General features: G+C 28.7%; 2 protein-coding genes across 10 annotated transcripts in view; one reads left to right on the top strand and one right to left on the bottom strand.

Annotated features, from left to right (window-relative positions):
* LOC145192401 (uncharacterized) overlaps positions 1-16,426 on the bottom strand; it is a 43,944-nt gene that overhangs the window by 1,924 nt on the left and 25,594 nt on the right. For 5 of the 7 annotated variants that reach the window (XM_090077304.1, XM_090077306.1, XM_090077308.1 and 2 more), the window contains 6 exons: positions 14,283-14,410; positions 11,130-11,217; positions 10,914-10,937; positions 10,632-10,795; positions 10,173-10,364; positions 9,809-10,015 (listed from right to left, as the gene is read on the bottom strand). In XM_090077304.1, the coding sequence (XP_089933430.1) occupies positions 10,173-10,364; positions 10,632-10,795; positions 10,914-10,937; positions 11,130-11,217; positions 14,283-14,410 (596 nt within the window). In that variant the 3' untranslated portion in view covers positions 9,809-10,015. Of the gene's footprint in view, positions 1-9,808; positions 10,016-10,172; positions 10,365-10,631; positions 10,796-10,913; positions 10,938-11,129; positions 11,218-14,282; positions 14,411-16,426 lie in introns of those variants that run through there. The other 2 variants (XM_090077305.1, XM_090077309.1) reach the window with 1 other exon arrangement.
* On the top strand, positions 1,565-8,239 carry LOC145192414 (uncharacterized). 3 transcript variants are annotated; one of them, XM_090077311.1, is made up of 14 exons: positions 1,570-2,791; positions 3,121-3,140; positions 3,331-3,382; positions 3,845-3,933; positions 4,044-4,111; positions 4,336-4,445; positions 4,727-4,828; positions 5,001-5,103; positions 6,783-6,951; positions 7,071-7,107; positions 7,276-7,363; positions 7,517-7,625; positions 7,732-7,810; positions 7,967-8,239. In XM_090077311.1, the coding sequence occupies exons 1-14, from the start codon at positions 1,612-1,614 to the stop codon at positions 8,101-8,103; spliced, it is 2,343 nt and encodes a 780-aa protein (XP_089933437.1). In that variant the 5' UTR covers positions 1,570-1,611; the 3' UTR covers positions 8,104-8,239. The 3 variants fall into 3 exon arrangements, 2 of the variants coding, with proteins under 2 accessions (XP_089933438.1, XP_089933437.1); XR_016449475.1 differs by lacking the exons at positions 3,121-3,140; positions 6,783-6,951; positions 7,071-7,107; ... (2 more) ...; positions 7,732-7,810; positions 7,967-8,239 and having other exon boundaries at positions 1,565-2,795; positions 3,311-3,382; positions 5,001-5,104; XM_090077312.1 differs by lacking the exons at positions 3,121-3,140; positions 4,044-4,111; positions 4,336-4,445; ... (6 more) ...; positions 7,732-7,810; positions 7,967-8,239 and having other exon boundaries at positions 1,565-2,795; positions 3,311-3,382; positions 3,845-3,934.

Here is a 16,426-nt window from a genome sequence, read left to right as displayed (position 1 = left end):
CATAGTTCAATAGATAACAAAGTTTACTGTTGTGTGTGGAGTGAATATACTGGTGGTATAACTGCTAATTGTATTGCATCAGCATTGGTAAAGGTTTTAAGGCAATTAGTTTTAGAACATCCAAATGTAACAGAAATCATTCTTTGGTCTGACTCATGTGTTTCACAAAATAGAAATTCAATACTTGCTTTTGCTTTAAAAAGCTTTATGCTTGAAAATATACAAATTAAGACAATTACTCAAAAATTTTCAGAAAAAGGTCATTCTCTTGTGCAAGAAATTGATAATGCTCATAGCTTAATTGAAAAAACTTTAGATAAAAATTAAGTATTTAGCCCAATTAGCTTGATTCGTATATTAAAAACACTGAGAAGAAAGCCCCAAACCCAAATTCTGCAGATGAGATCATCAGATTTTTTTAACTTTGAAAAATTATAAATTTTTCAAAGTTAAAAAAATCTGATGATCTCATCTGCAGAATTGCAAAGACTCTGAATTTTTTGTAGATACCTTTTTTTTCTGTCAAACAACTAAAATATCATTCAAATATGCCGCATTTTGTAACAAACAAGGACTGTCACTCTATCACTGAACCAGAAATATGTGTAAGTATTTTGAAAAAAGGAAGGACATTGCGAGTTGGCGCAAAAACACATTTGCAGGAAATAGTCCCAATCTCTAGTGTTTCATTATTAACATCACCAATTCCTTTAAGCATAGAAAAAACTAAAGATATAAAGTCAATGCTATGTTTTATGCCTGCAATTGACTGTGCTTTTTATGAAACAATCTTAAGATAAAAACTTTTTGTTGTACTAAAACTGATTTTTTTAAAAATAATCTTTGATTTTTACTGAATGCTGAAATTATTTCATATTGTTTCTGTATAGTGTACCTTTTAATATCCACTATCACAATATAGACAGTGTCATGGTTTTGGGGGTAACCCTTCTTTGGTAATTTCTAAAGAAACGCTTTATTTACTTGAAGAAACAGTTTAAAACAATAGTCAAATTATGAGTATTGCAAACGTAGTAAAATGCTTCAAAAATGTTATCCTGATTTCTTTTATTGGAGATAGAATAAATAAGCATTGTCTTTTTAAAAATATTTTTTTGAAGAATACTCTCTCCAAATCAATTCAATTCATTTAAAAAAATATTTTTAGTATAAAAAAATGTTTAAAGTTAATCTGAAGAAATATAATTACTATCTCTTTCAAATAAAGTTAGTTAGAAATTTTAAAGGCGTATATATGTTAAGAAAAATAACTTTAAATCTTTTATCCACATTTTTTCAATGATGCGTTTTTGGGAGTTAGAATAAATAAGCACTCGGGTCGCGTAGGGCGCTGACTTATTTCCATTCTTGGCATTTCCAAGAACTTCAACAATTGCTTTTAATTCCATAGTAAAGTTTTTGAACAACAACTTGATTGTTTTTCGGCTAGTCTATTTTCTTATAAAGCGTGTCAAAAATAGCTGCATTGAATGTTTTGAAACAGTATCCGAACTTTTAAAGCAACTTTCCAAAAATAAGATTAATGTGGAAAACCGGTGAGGTTAAGTAAAAAAAACTCATATACCGGAGAATCGCAATACAAGAATCAACATGGCCGAAATCAATGTGGCCGACTTGTCAAATGCTGAACTGAGGAAAAAGCTTACAGAATTAGGAAAGTCTGTTGGTCCTATAACTAAATCTACTAGAATTACGTTAGAAAATAAATTGAAAAAACTATTAAATTCTAAAGATTCAGAACATTCTAATTCAGAGTCTGTTGATCGTAAAAAAAAAGTAGGTCGAAAGTCCTTTTCTCGTCGCTCATCTTTGTCTCGAAGTGATTCTTCAAAGGTAAAATTTGGTCTTTTCTCAAGTGATGAAGAAGATGAATCTTTGTTTAAATTAAAAAAACTTAAAACCTCAAAAGAAACGTTAGATTATGAAAAAGCTATAAACTTAAACAATAAAAATGAATCTTCTAAAGCAGAAAGCTTATTCACTTCTGATTACAGTAACGCTTCCAACTTTTCCCCGAATATTCAAAGTGAAAAAAATTCTATAGCTTGTATTCCTGAAATAAATAGTTCCCCCACATCTAAGAAAATCCTGTCATCATCCTCCAGCACCTTAATATCAAGCTCCTCCACTATGACAAATAAACCTGAATTACCTAAAAAATCCCAAACAGTATCTGGCCTAAAGTCTGGTGAAAGTAATTTAGAGTCTAATAAAAACTTTAAATCATTAAATGGAGAATACAGTGATGATGATCATATTGTTGAAAAATTGACTAAGGCAAAACATCAAAACATTATAAAATTATCAAATAAAGAAATAAAATCTTCAAAACTACCATTGGAAAGTAACATTTTTCGCACTCCAACTTCTCCTGCAAATTTATCAAGAGTTAATGGAAAATCTGTTTCTAAGTATGCAGATCTTGATAGAAAAATAAGAGAAGAAGTTGATGCATCTCTAGCTAAAGTAAGAAATAGTTTTACTTTAAAAAAGCCTAGTCCACCAACCAGGTCTCATCATTTAAAATTATCATCAACTAATAACTACAATTCAAATAATAAAGTTGAAAAAAAACCATTTGAAGAGCAGGAAGAAAACGAAGCTGAGTTTGTTGCTAAAAAATTTTCTTTAATCAAAATTCTAAAAACTTTGTTTAGTTGGAAAAGATTGAAATGGATAGTTTGTATTTTGTTATTTGGTTTAAATACATTTCTTTTTGGTTATTATTACTATGATGGAGAAAATGCTCATCAACTTACTTACCTAACAGGTATGTATTTGATCATTACTTTTTTTAAAATTAATTGTTAAATTGTTACAAATTTTATATTTATATATATATATATATATATATATATATATATATATATATATATATATATATATATATATATATATATATATATAATTAGTATAAGATTTGTTATATCTATATATTTTTTGTCAAATAAATAAGTTCTTATTCAAACTTTTTAGCTCTTTAATAATTTAAACTTAAGGTCCCTTAAAGTTTTTAAAAATTGATACTGGTGTAGCTTTTAAGTGTTATAAGAGTAAATGTATAATTTTAACTAATAAATGTTGTTTTATCATTTGTAGGTAAAGAAAAAAATGCTAAGGTAAGTTTTTAATTTAACTTCTAAGAACTTTTATCTTGTTATACTTTTTTGTTTGTTTGTTTTTTTTTAGTATCATTATTATTTACTTTTTTTTTAAATTTTTACCTAGTTTATCTGAAAATAAAAATATTTAAAAATTAAAAAAAAAATTGAAATAAAAGAGTTTTTAGTAATAAATTCTTTTGGTTAGGACATCAATAAATTTCTTGATTGTTTGTATAAAGATCTCACCATGAGAAAAGGTATGTATGTATGTATGTATGTATGTATGTATGTATGTATGTATGTATGTATGTATGTATGTATGTATGTATGTATGTATGTATGTATGTATGTATGTATGTATGTATGTATGTATGTATGGTATGTATGTATGGTATGTATGTATGTATGTATGTATGTATGTATGTATGTATGTATGTATGTATGTATGTATGTATGTATGTATGTATGTATGTATGTATGTATGTAGGTATGTATGTATTTGTTAATAATAACTTTTACAAAACCTGTAAATGCTTCTTATCATTAAAGTAAAACAAGTCAAAGTAAAACAAGTAAAATTTTATAACTTAAAGAACAATTTAATATTTTTGCTTTTTTTCTGGTTTTTTTTTTTTTTTTTTTTTGTTTTATAAGCTAATAGAAAGTCTGAATATTAACTACTATGTTAATGTATGTACTGTCACAAGATTGAATGGTAGGTTTGGTTGAATGTGGATATTCAACAGGGGAGGTTTATTGGAAAAAAGAAGATTTTTCTAAATTGGAAAGTTTTTGCTTTAAAAATCAAGTGAGTGGACTTCTTTTTCAATGAAAGATAACTTGTTAAATTTAAAGTTATTAGAAATTTTAAAAATTTACTTCATCAGATGGTGCAGTTATGGTTTGCTTATGTTTCAGGAAGAAAAAAATTTGGGTAATGGTTCGGTTGTTTGGGATAAAGCAAAGAATTTTACTGAGTTCTTCAAGTAAATTTAAATTTTGTCATGCAAATTTTATTCTATGTTTAAACTATCATTTTTAAAATGAAGTACATCATGCAAATAATTCTTTAGAATTCTTCTGATTTTTTGTAGTAATGTTTATTTCTATTAAAAATCAGTGCAAACATGTTAAGGAGTGATAAAATATGAGCTGAAGCTAGAACCCTGATGTAGTATATTTCCATAAATTTATTTTTGTTTTCTTTTAGGTTTGATGACAATGATAGTGTGACATCTGTAGGAAGCTATAAACCTTTTTTATGTCGAGTTACACAAGCTCTTTCTACAATTTTTTTCAGAGCTTTTGTTGTTCTTATTTGTAAGTTGGGTTGTTCTTTAACTGATGATGATTGATTGATTGATTAATTATTGATTGATTGATTAATTATTGATTGATTGATTGATTGATTGATTGATTGATTGATTGATTGATTGATTGATTGATTGATTGATTGATTGATGATGATGATGATGATGATGATGATGATGATGATGATGATGATGATGATGATGATGATGATGATGATGATGATGATGATGATGATGATGATGATGGATTAAAGAAGGGTATTTAATGATAAGAAAAATATAAAATTTTAGCTATCTTTTTGGGGTTAGCAGTATATTTTTATGTGAAAAAGAAGTGGTCAGCAGAAGATAAAGAAACTAGACAAGTTCTTTACTTTGTTCATAGAATAGTAGGTAATAAATAGATTTTATCTCAAATTACTGGCAATTTATTTTAAGTGTAGCATGTATTATGCATATACAAACTGGATTAGCAAAAGAAAAATTTTGAAAATGATTTTGCTTAATTTGACTCCAAATTTTTACAAATGACAGTATCTAACAATATTTTAAAAATTACTTTTAGAGGTGGTCCGTAAGCATGATAATCTTTGCATGACTAACAAAGAAATTCCACCCTTTCTTCCTATACCTCATGTTAGAGATATGCTAATTCCATTTGAGAAAAGGTATACTTTTTTGGTTGCTAAAAAAGCAACATTGACATGTTAATTCATTATTGTTATTACTTGTGAATTATTTGTATAAAAAACTGGCTTTTTTCAGTTTTAAAGTGAAAACTGAAATCAAACCAATAATTTATTTTTTTACATTTATTTTAATGATATTTTAGAAAAAAATTTTACTTATTTTTTCAGAAATATTTCCTTTCCAAAAATTTGCAAGTAATTATATTTCCATATGAAAACAGAAAAAAATTTTCCTCCCTTTAATATCAAGTTAGGTTTAATTTTGTCGAAGCCTTTAATGTGGAGAGTGATGGTTTTTATTTTTTCAACATAGATATTTTGAATTTTTTTTTTTTTTTTTTGAGAATAACTCTCATAGAATGGAAAATTAGTTTTAAAATCTAAAGAAGCTTTGCAAGTCTTCTTTGTTCAAAACAGTTGGTCATCTAGAATGTGACTTGCCTCAAGATTTTTTTGTGCAGTTAGCGGTGCAACCACACCTTAACTTTCAATGTCACATATTTTTTTGGCAGCTGCATTTGCTAAAAAAATGTCCAAAGGCTCAAAGAAATTTCGATGAAAGGGTCCAATTTGCCAAAACAATCACAGAATTGACGTTACAAGCAAATTCTAAGCATTTCTGTGCATTTGTTGCAAATTTTCTGTGCATTTGTTGCTAAATTCTTTCTTCAATAGTGACAAAGCATTATGCAAAACTCAAAGTTTGTGATTTTATAATCAGACATCTTAAAAAATCAATTAATTTTATATAATAGCCATGTAACCAGTTCAAAAACACAAAAAGTATATAAAGAATTATTTTAACATGGTTCACAAACATTTACCTCAACCAGTCAGGTTGACTTCTACATAAAGAAAAGGAGCAATTGTAAATTTTAACCAAGAATTTTCATCAATATAGTTTTCCATTTCTAAATTGACCTTAATTTCTATTGATTCTTAAATTGCTAAAGTTTAAAATTTTCACACTTTTTTTTTTAGCAACTCTGTAGTATCTTTTACTTGAACTTCATTTTCAAGTTGATCATTGAAGAGACAAAAGACAACAGTTTCTTCAGAAAAGTAATAACTGCCTTAGCTTAATATAAAAGCTTTCAGAACATCCAAAAATTGAACATCAAATTTTATGCCCTGTAAAAAAATCATCAACAAAATTATAAGCAAAACATTAACAAAGCAGCAGTTTCAATCAATAATTTGATTGAAGAAAGTTTTTCAAAGCAAAAGGAAAATTTTTCTTAATACCGTTAAAAATTAGAATTGCACTGTAGTTAAACCAAAAATTATTCGAGTCTGGGTTTTAATTAAGGAAAATGTAATAGTTTTATAAATAGTCTTTTATGTAAGATAAAATGCCACAAATCTTGTTTAGTAGTTATTTACAATAAAATAATAGCTGAAAGATGATAGAATGGCATGTAATAAATATAATAATGTTTTTAAACGAAAAATCATTAATCATAATGCTGGATTTTAAAGTAAATTGTGTCAAAAGTTAAAAATGTCAAAAGTGGTTATAAGTTGATCAGTTGATAAATATATAACCAAAGGAATTGTTGAAACTAAGCATTTAGATGGATGACTGATTTTACATATAAATTTAAATTTATTTTTTTTGAAGACCAACTTTATATACATATATATTTCTTTTTTTGAAGGAAAGAAATGGCGAAAACATGGCAGAAAGCAGTTGATTTTCTCAGCTCATCTGATTCACGAATTCGTGTTGAAACTCAGCGCATTTCTGGTGAAGACTTTGAGGTTTGGCGATGGATTGGAGTGCGTACACCAGGTCTGGTGGAGAAGAAAATGAGCAGCAACTTTCATGTTAGCTTTGTATTCTTTGTACTTTTTATATTCTTTAAAAGTTTCAAGATTTTTTTGCAATATTTAAATCTTAGTTTTTTGAAATTATCTGAAGAATAATTGCTGGTTAAAATTTTTAGTTGAACTCTGATCAAGAGAAATGTTGGCAAGGTCCTGGTAATGTTTCATAGTTATTTTTATTATGATTTTTTTTTGTTTTGTTTTTTGTTTTGACAAGTTTTATGAAAAGAAAGTTAGCTGTTATTTAACAATTTATTCAAGCTATGTTATTCTAAGTGTATTGTTCTAGCTACATTATAAGCGTTAAAATGTGTCTTATCTTAGCTTTTGATCAAATCGAGAAAGTGGTTCGTTTGCCAATAATCACACCTGCTCCGTGTTTAAAGATTCGTTGTATGCATGAAGGGCCTGAGTAAGAATTTATTTTATTCCAATATTTTTAGAAAATTATTTGTCTAAAGAATACTAATTTTCGCCGAAACATGTTTAGTTACACTCGAATCAACATTTTTAATATTGTAGTCGTTTAGCATTTTTATTTAAATGTTCGAAATATTTATGGTAGAGAACGTGAGGATGGCTGGATCAAAAAAGTTGAAGATGCCGTATTAGAGAAGTGTGAGAGCGATGGTGGTCGAATCCTTCATATTCATGTTGATTCAAGTTCTAGAGAGGTATTTTATGATTTTACTTTCATTTATAAAACTCCAATAAATAAAAAAAATAGCGATACTGATATGCTTAATCAGTTTTACATAAAAAGAATGTTTTTTTATCTAGGGTTGCGTTTATGTCAAATGTGACAGCCTCGAATCGGCAAGAAAGGCTTTCAGAAGCATGTACGGAAATTGGTTTGACGGTATGTATTAGCTTAAATCATTTATAAAACCTGTAAACAATTTCCTTGTACGATATTGCTAATTGCACTGATACGAGCTCAGAATCTATTTTAATGAGGATTTGAATTATTGATGAAATTCTGAGAAATAAAAACCATAATCCTTTGTTTTCAAAGGTCGTCTCGTGATTGTTAAGTTCGTTACTTTGGCACGTTACCACCAACGTTTTCCAGATGCTCTTCGAAGTGTGCAAGCACTTGCACCCTCTGGAACCTATCCCTCTTCGTTAGGCTGGGCAAAAGAGAATGAATAAGCTTTGGATAGGTTTTTCTATTGTGAATTGCAAAATGAAAGCTTTTTAACTTTTAGGGATTTCATTGCAATTGGAGGTGTTTAGGATTATATGCTGGAACTTTTTAATAGAAATTTATTTGGTATGTGTGTGTCATATATATATATATATATATATATATATATATATATATATATATATATATATATATATATATATATATATATATATATATATATATATATATATATATATATATATATATATATATATATATATATATATATATATATCTGTGTGTTTTTATGTATGTATATAGTGTTATCACAGTTTAATGGTCGTTCAACACCTAATCGCAATCTTTTTCTCTGACCAGTTTTGCACTTTATTCTTTTAACGACCTTATTTTTGTTTAATTTTTTTAATCTGGCAATGTAAGTTTAGAAATAAAATTTATGTTACGTCAGTGATGTTATAATAGAAGATCTGAAAATTTGACCAAAAAATCCATTATCTTCTAGAGAAGGCGTAATTGATGATCCCACAACAACTCAATGGGATTTATCATTGCTATAATATCCCGGCATTTAAAAAAGTCTTCTAATTTTTAGCTAATCTTGCAATATGTGCTGAGAAAAGTTACGTGCCATTGTAATGATAGTGTCTGGGATTAAACTTATCTTGTAGCATTTTTCTTCTTTTTTTAAATTGATCTTTGAACTATTGAAATAAAATAGTTAAAAACGAGATAGCAACAAGAAAATCGACTATTTAATTTTAAGGTAAAAAATATTCCACAAAGAATAGTCTATTAAACATGCTGATAATAATTATGAGCAACAAAAAAGTTCGCATTTCATGCTCATAATTACATAGATATTAAACGAAATTAATCTTGCCTCAGATCACGAAAACGGCTGGCAACTCGAAGCAGATTTAAAATTCAAGAAACGTTTCGACATTAAAAATCGTAATAAGAAAAACGATAAATAGTGCTTTCATTTGTAACAAATCTCTGCCAAAAAGAATCGTATCTTGGTCACAACATAATTAAAGATAATGACGTTTCCTAATCTAGAGATGATACTCAAAAGACTGCGAAGCTCTAAGACATGAAAAGATTTCTCTGAATCCATCAACGACGGTTCGTTGTCGAGATTCAGAGAGGGTGCCTCGATAGTTAAATCACCATATCTAAATATTTCTTCAAAGGGAAAACAATTCTATAAACATACTTGAACATGATCATTAATGGAACTTACTCAAAGGAAAATCATAACTGGCTAACAGAAAGTCTCGATCATTTGCGCAGCAGAATCAACTACATTAACTCAGGCGAGTTGATTCAATTTTTGATAATAAAATTAAGCTATTTAAACCTTATATATGAACATCTTCACAGTTATTCACGTTTATCAAACAAGTCAGATGATTTGTGATTGCTGGAGCTATTTTTAAAAATTTACCATTAAACTTTAACTCAAAGATAAGTTTAATCAGCGTTTTTTCTCATTTCAAGTTAAGTCAGTAATAAAGTCCTTCTTCAAAGAGCAATTCAGATGATTCATAAAATCATTTTACTTTGCGAAAAAAAATTCTTTCACAGTTTTATCGTAGTTACGTTATTAAAGATTGAACGTGCACGTTTTATTGCTGCTATCATTATCAACAAAAAGTTTCAGAACATTTTTTTGGTTGGTTTTCTGACCCTTAAATTCAAAAATAATTTAACAATCTCAAGTATTATTTTCTGTAATCAAATATTGTTTATCATTTACAGGCATTTTCAAGATGAGAGAGGTGAATGTGAAAACTAAACTACAAAGGAAAAAAAAGCATTTGATCAGGAGCATCGTTTAAACAACTTTCAATAAATTTCTTGATTAGAAGCCATTTCACTGGATGTGGGATGGTTTCAAAGTTTGAAGAGTCCCTAAAGTCAAAGACTTTACTTAAAATCCTGTAACCTTAAATGTTCTTTTATGAGTAGGTTTTTTTAATACATGACTACATAATTAACTGTTTAATTACATAATTTTTTCAATTTTATATTTTTTCACTTAACTACATAAATTAATCTTAAAAAGTACCTAAATAAGGGAAGCTGAGCTTGTAATATCATTCCATTTGTAAACCATAATTGTTAAGTCTTTGCCAACAAGCATTGGCCCCGAATTAGCCTCTGGCGTTGGCCAACAATCAGTTGATTCACCATCTCGACCGTAGTTAATATCAGATGTTGGACCCATCCAACATTCTCCCCAATATTCAACACCAAAGTACTTTTAAAAAAATCCAGAGAAAGTACTTTTAAAAAAATCGAGCCACAGTACTTAAAAACTTGGGTAATATAGTTTTAATTTGAAACTCTAAAAACGACTAAAAAAAGAATAACGTAAAGTTCCAATTGCAACTAAAATTTTAAAGTCTTTTTTTTTTATAACAAAAATTTCATTTTAAAAAAGTTTCCAAAAGAAGCACGAGGGTAAGGTTTAAAATTGAAATACTTTAAAGCAAACTTAAGGAGACTGAATAACAAAGCTACTAACTTCATATCCGTTGTCTTTAGCTTGGTTAGAGCATAATATGGTTATTTCTCTGAGACTAACATTCATGTTTTTCCAATCAATTAACGAACGATAATCAACAAATTTTGTGAACAGTCGTTTTCCAGCAATATAACCTACATCATTGTAACAGCCAACCCTTGAGACTGGATGAAAGTAAATAAAATATGGATTTTAAATGTAATAGATGTAATAAATGGAGAAAAAAAACTCGAAGAAATAAATTTCATTAAAATTAAATCCACAAAAAAGAAAATTACATACTTGGTTCAGGTGGCGATTTTGCAACTAAATGTAATTAATTAAGCAAATTTTATCATAATTACAAAATTTAAGTAACGAATTATTGCTAGGAAAATGTTAACAATTACAAATAAACCAATGATTTTTGAAGTTTAATTGTAATTAGGCAAAATGACAAGCATCATTAACATTAGTTATTTAGAATATACTATCAATGGAATTTGAATATAAGCATACCAGGAGTGCAGGATCCATCTTTAACAACAAGATCATCGACTGCTGAATCACCTTGGAAGCCACTACCTCGAGTTGCGACTATTGATATCTAAAACAAGTGAGTTTTAAAGCACAACAAAGGTCAAAGTCGCCCAAAGTAATTCATCTACTATTTTTGTAATGTAAGAAACTAAATATACCCATATTCACACATTTTTAAAATTATAATTAAACTGTGATTTTATTAAGCCATTAGTTTTTTAGCAATTTATTAAATGCCAGATATAATGATGACTTTGATTTATAGTAGAGTGTGACACGGTAACGGGAATTGCGGTAATATCGCGGTTACCGCGAGGATGGAAAAAAAATTACGGTAATACCGCGGTAACGGTAATAATGGGCTCGGTTATACCGCGGTAGCGGTAACAGATCTGAATTTATTTCCACGGTAACGGTTATTAATTTGTCATCTGGATACATAAAATGGATAAATTAAAGTTAAGCAAACTTATTTCAAAAAACGATGATAGTATAAGTTATGTCGAAAATCCGGAAACCAGCGATGTTTGGCCGTTTTTCTTAAAGGTGAATGTTGACAATGTTTTTAGTGAGCACGTTCTTTGTTCGAAGTGTAAAGCTCTACTAAAATGGCAATCTCGTGATGGTACAAGTGGTTTGAAAGCTCACATAAAATCGTGTGTGGGGAAAACAGAGTCGCCGAAAATAACCAGGTTTGCTGTGTCAACCTCTGAAACTGTTAAAAAAATATCGACTACAGAAAAAACTGAGCTGGTTAATGTAATTTCGAACATGTGTGCTACTGACATTCGGCCATTTTCAATTGTAGAAGGTGTTGGTTTTAGTAAATTTGCAGAGAAATTAATTTCAATTGGAGCTAAACATGGAAATGTTTCTGTTGATGATATTCTTCCTTCTGCTCGAACTGTTTCTCGTCATGTTTACACTGAAGCAGAAAAAAAACGAGCTGAGCTTAGAAAAGTGTTTGAGAAGCAGAAACGTTTTGCTGTAACAACTGATTTGTGGACACACGTACAGACAACAATGCCATACATCACAATTACAGTACTCTATATCAACGACCAATGGAAATTGTGCTCATACATCATTGCAACAAGATCAATGGAAGAAAAACACACAGGTGAGATTATTATAATTTTTATTGATTTAAATACTTGATGGTTTCCAAAAAATTTATTTATTTAAACGAAATGGTTTTAAAAATATTTCTTTAATAATATTAAACCATATGATTTGATTAGTATTTCTTTTTTAAAACCACATATGTTAAAAACAAATATGTCTTTTTTAAAACCAAATGGTTTCATAAATATTTCTTTACTTAAGTTAAACCACATGATTTCATAAATACTTATTTGGCTTGTCGATTCTCTTCTCGTGTCAATTTAAAAAGTAGTTTACTGTAATAACTTTTTACAAAGCTTTCATCAATTAAAATCTTATTTCAATGTTATTGATAATGTCAATCTTGTATTTTTTATTTTAATTAAGGTTTCATAAATATTTTATTATTACATTTAGCTGAGAATATTAAATCCGTTACCAAAGAAATTCTAGAAGAAATGGGAGCATGGCGAAGTAACAATTATTATGTAACTGACAATGGCTCAAATGTTAAAGCTGCTTTTAAAGATCAAATTTGGATTTCATGCTGTGGACACAACCTAAATTTGGTTTTGGTTCATGGTCTAGAAGTGAAAGATGCCCCTGCTTCGGTTTTGGAAATCATTAGTCTTATTGGCACATGCAAGGAAATAGTGACACATAAAACGTTCAAAAATTCAACATGAACTACAAACATCGGTTAAGCAATCTATTTCAACAAGGTGGAATTCTCAACTCACTATGTTGCAATCAGTGTTGACAAATATTGAAGATATAACAACTTTGTCAGCAAGAGAACAAGATAAAAAAACTTCAAAGAAAATTATTCGATTTGAACGAAACTTTATTGAAAGATGTCATCACTGTGTTAACACCATTTGATACTGCTACTAAACATCTTTCAACAGACAAAGTATGTTCTTTGCACATGGTTGTTGCAACTAAATATCAAATAACAAAACATTTGCAAGTATCGGCTATAGATAGTAATATCATAAAAGACTTTAAGACACATTTAAATTACATGATGAAGCGCTATTTTCCAATAAATGAAATGCATAAAATAAACTCTTTTGGACCCAAAATTTAAAAGAATAGCAACTAAAATAATGACAGAAGAAGAAATAAAAGAAGCACTAAACAGTTTAAACAACATGGTAGATGAATTGCCTCTAGTCAGACCAGCCTCCTTTGACTCGAATCAAAATACTTGAGCCACCTGAAAAAAAGAGGAAAATACATAATGACAATTCAAGTGAATTTTTTGTGGATTTATTTGAAAGTGAAGAAGCTGCCATCAATGAAGTTGACAGCTACTGGAACAGCACAGATTCTGAGAATAATATTTCTTCGTATTGGAAAAGTAAAACAGGACTCTATCCAAATTTGTCACAGGTAGCACAGTCAGTGTTGTCAATTCCAGCAACTAGCACATCATCTGAACGTTCCTTTTCAATTGCTGGAAGAACACTTGACGATAGAAGAACACAACTTCATCCGGATTGTGTCGATGGACTGTTATTTCTGCATGGTTTGAACAAAGAACAGGTATAGTAGGTATGCATAATAATATATCTGAATCAAGGACAGTTTTCAAGTATTAATAAAAGTATTAATAAAAACAGTTAAAATACAAGATTTTGATATTTGAATTATTATATTGGATGCGGTGACTGGATGGGGAGAGAAGCGGTAATGATGGGGATGGGATGGAGATGGGGACAAACCTAATGGGGATGGGACGGGGATGGAAAAATGTGTATACAGATGGGGTGGGGACGGGGAGACATTCTGTCCCCGTGTCACTCTCTAATTTATAGTTAAAACCAATACTTAATTTTCAATCATGCTTATACAAAAAAACTAAAATAAATGACACATCAATTTTTATTTTCTTTCACCTGATGCATGACGGTTAATAAAATACCTCATAAAAAAAAATAACGAAGAAAGCAACTACAATTGCTTCAGCAGATAAAAATTTGAATTATTGATAAGAAAAATAGCATAAATATAAAACATGCAAACCTGACATATATTGGTACAGTTGAAGTCAAAGCTATATGGATGCCATTCGTTTAACTGATTGCCGATTTTATGAAAATAGATTATTTTCTCTTTCGTTATATTATCTGTTACGTATACTTGCAGCTCACCTGAATAAAACTACATTTTATTGAAACTTGATTGAGTTTTGAAAAAGACCTCACAGTACAGCAAAAATGTTTTCTACAAGAATATAACTTCTTTCTTTATAAACAAAGAAAATTGAAATTTTCAAATAACTCATTTCAAGAAAATTGAGGTTTTAGCATCAAATATTATGGTACAAGCCAGTTGTAAGAATATAAAATATAAGCAATTTCCCAAACATCAGGTTCAAGTTTACCTAAAAGCTTGGGGCTTTTAAATAAAACTGATGGTCATTGGGTGTTTTCTGATTAGGAAATAGTTGAATTGATTTTTACTTTCATATTAATATTAATTTGAGCAGCCTTTTCGGAATAAATTTGCCTCTTGTGTGCTTTTGATAACCAACAGCACCAACCTGCACTCCTCTTTGCTACAGCTTTGCTTGGGCTTTGCTCTGGTATTTTAGAACATAAATTAAAGAGGAAAGCTAGGGTAGCTGAAATTAAAAAAGCTTATCACCAACTGCATTCAAATGTTTTAGGAAGTGGTATCAGTTGGCACCTTTGATATGCCCTTAAAAAACTACGTAATGACTGAATTTTTTTTCTTATAAATATAATATAGAACATTTTTTCTGTTGAACTAAATCCAATATGGTGGAAGTTGGAAGTCTAAAAAAAGTATTGTGAAAAATGATCAAAAGTTTGTATAATTTTGATCAAAAGTGGAGTTCACAAAATATTTACATACTTTACTATATGTTTATTATATTTATTATCTATATGTGATAAATAAATCTTTACAACTACAGAAATATAAACTGCAACCTAAAATCCAAAAAACAAAAGTTTAACAGAAATTTATTTTTTAGTTCAGCCTTGTTTTACTATGACGAAAATATTAAAAACAAAAGAGTTATTCTATATGCCGGTATTTTTTGTAGGTGAATGAATATATATATATATATATATATATATATATATATATATATATATATATATATATATATATATATATATATATATATATATATATATATATATATTAAATGACGACATCTTGTATGAGAGTTGAATAAATTTAATATATGAACTTCAATAAATACGAATTCTCTCAATACTAATTTTTTATTTTATCTAAGAAATTTTCGCTAGATTATTGATACTAGCATCTTCAGCTTTAATTACAAATATTATTAAATTAAATTACAAACAAACATTAACGGTAATGTCACGTTTTAATGGCTTCTTTAAACTTCGCTTTAGTTGGGCTTCTTTAATATTTCGTAGGTATAAAAAGTATGGCGTCCAGAATTGCGTTTTTACATATTGACCGTCATCTAAATTCATACCTCCATTTTTAGGTCCGCATTTGTTGAACTGAATTTCGATTGCCTCTCGAACTTTTCTTTCAAATTTTTTGGGTTCTACTTTTAGCGTCTTTACTTGATCCCATTTTATATTACCTGAACATTTAATTTTATGATGGCCAATTGCATATTGTTCTAATTTTTCTTCAAAAACATTTTTTTGGTGTTGTTTTGTTCTTGTTGCTATTTTCATTTTTGTTTCACCGATGTATTTTTGTTTACACTCGCATTCTATTAGGTATACTCCGGGATGGCTATTTGATGGTAGTTTTGTTTTGTTGCGCGAAGTTAGTAAAGATTTAAGATTTGCACTGGATTTAAAGACTGCCCTGTAACCTGCTTTCCTAAAGATTTTTCGAAGTTTTGGTGATAATACTGGGATCCACGGTAGTGATATAGTTGGCATAGTTGCTTTGTTGTTAGATAAAACTATTTCATTATTTGAGTGTCGTTTTTTTATAACAATATTTGCAAGGTCTTGTAATTTCTTCTTTTCGTATCCATTTTCAGCAAACACATTTATTAGGAAATCGATTTCTTTATTCAAAAATTTTTCAGAGCAAATTGATAAAGCTCTATGAATAAATCCTTTAAATATTCCTTCCAAGATTTTTGGATCGTGGTTTGAATTGGGCTTAACCTGAATATTTGTTATTGCTTTTTTTCGATG

The sequence above is a fragment of the Hydra viridissima genome, unplaced genomic scaffold, assembly GCF_058129835.1.
Source record: "Hydra viridissima isolate aposymbiotic clone 2 unplaced genomic scaffold, HvirCarnegie_v1 scaffold_2, whole genome shotgun sequence".
Taxonomy (NCBI): Eukaryota; Metazoa; Cnidaria; class Hydrozoa; order Anthoathecata; family Hydridae; genus Hydra; species Hydra viridissima.
The sequence above is the reverse complement of the archived record's forward strand: the minus strand, read 5'-3'. Positions and strand labels throughout refer to the sequence as shown.

Bases quoted from the DNA above. Each gene is read 5' to 3' on its own strand.
- LOC145192414 (XM_090077311.1), top strand. From the start codon at position 1,612: ATGGCCGAAATCAATGTGGCCGACTTGTCAAATGCTGAACTGAGGAAA. The intron at 3,934-4,043 runs GTGAGTGGACTT...CTTATGTTTCAG, and splicing joins GTTTTTGCTTTAAAAATCAA to GAAGAAAAAAATTTGGGTAA. The intron at 4,112-4,335 runs GTAAATTTAAAT...GTTTTCTTTTAG, and splicing joins AATTTTACTGAGTTCTTCAA to GTTTGATGACAATGATAGTG.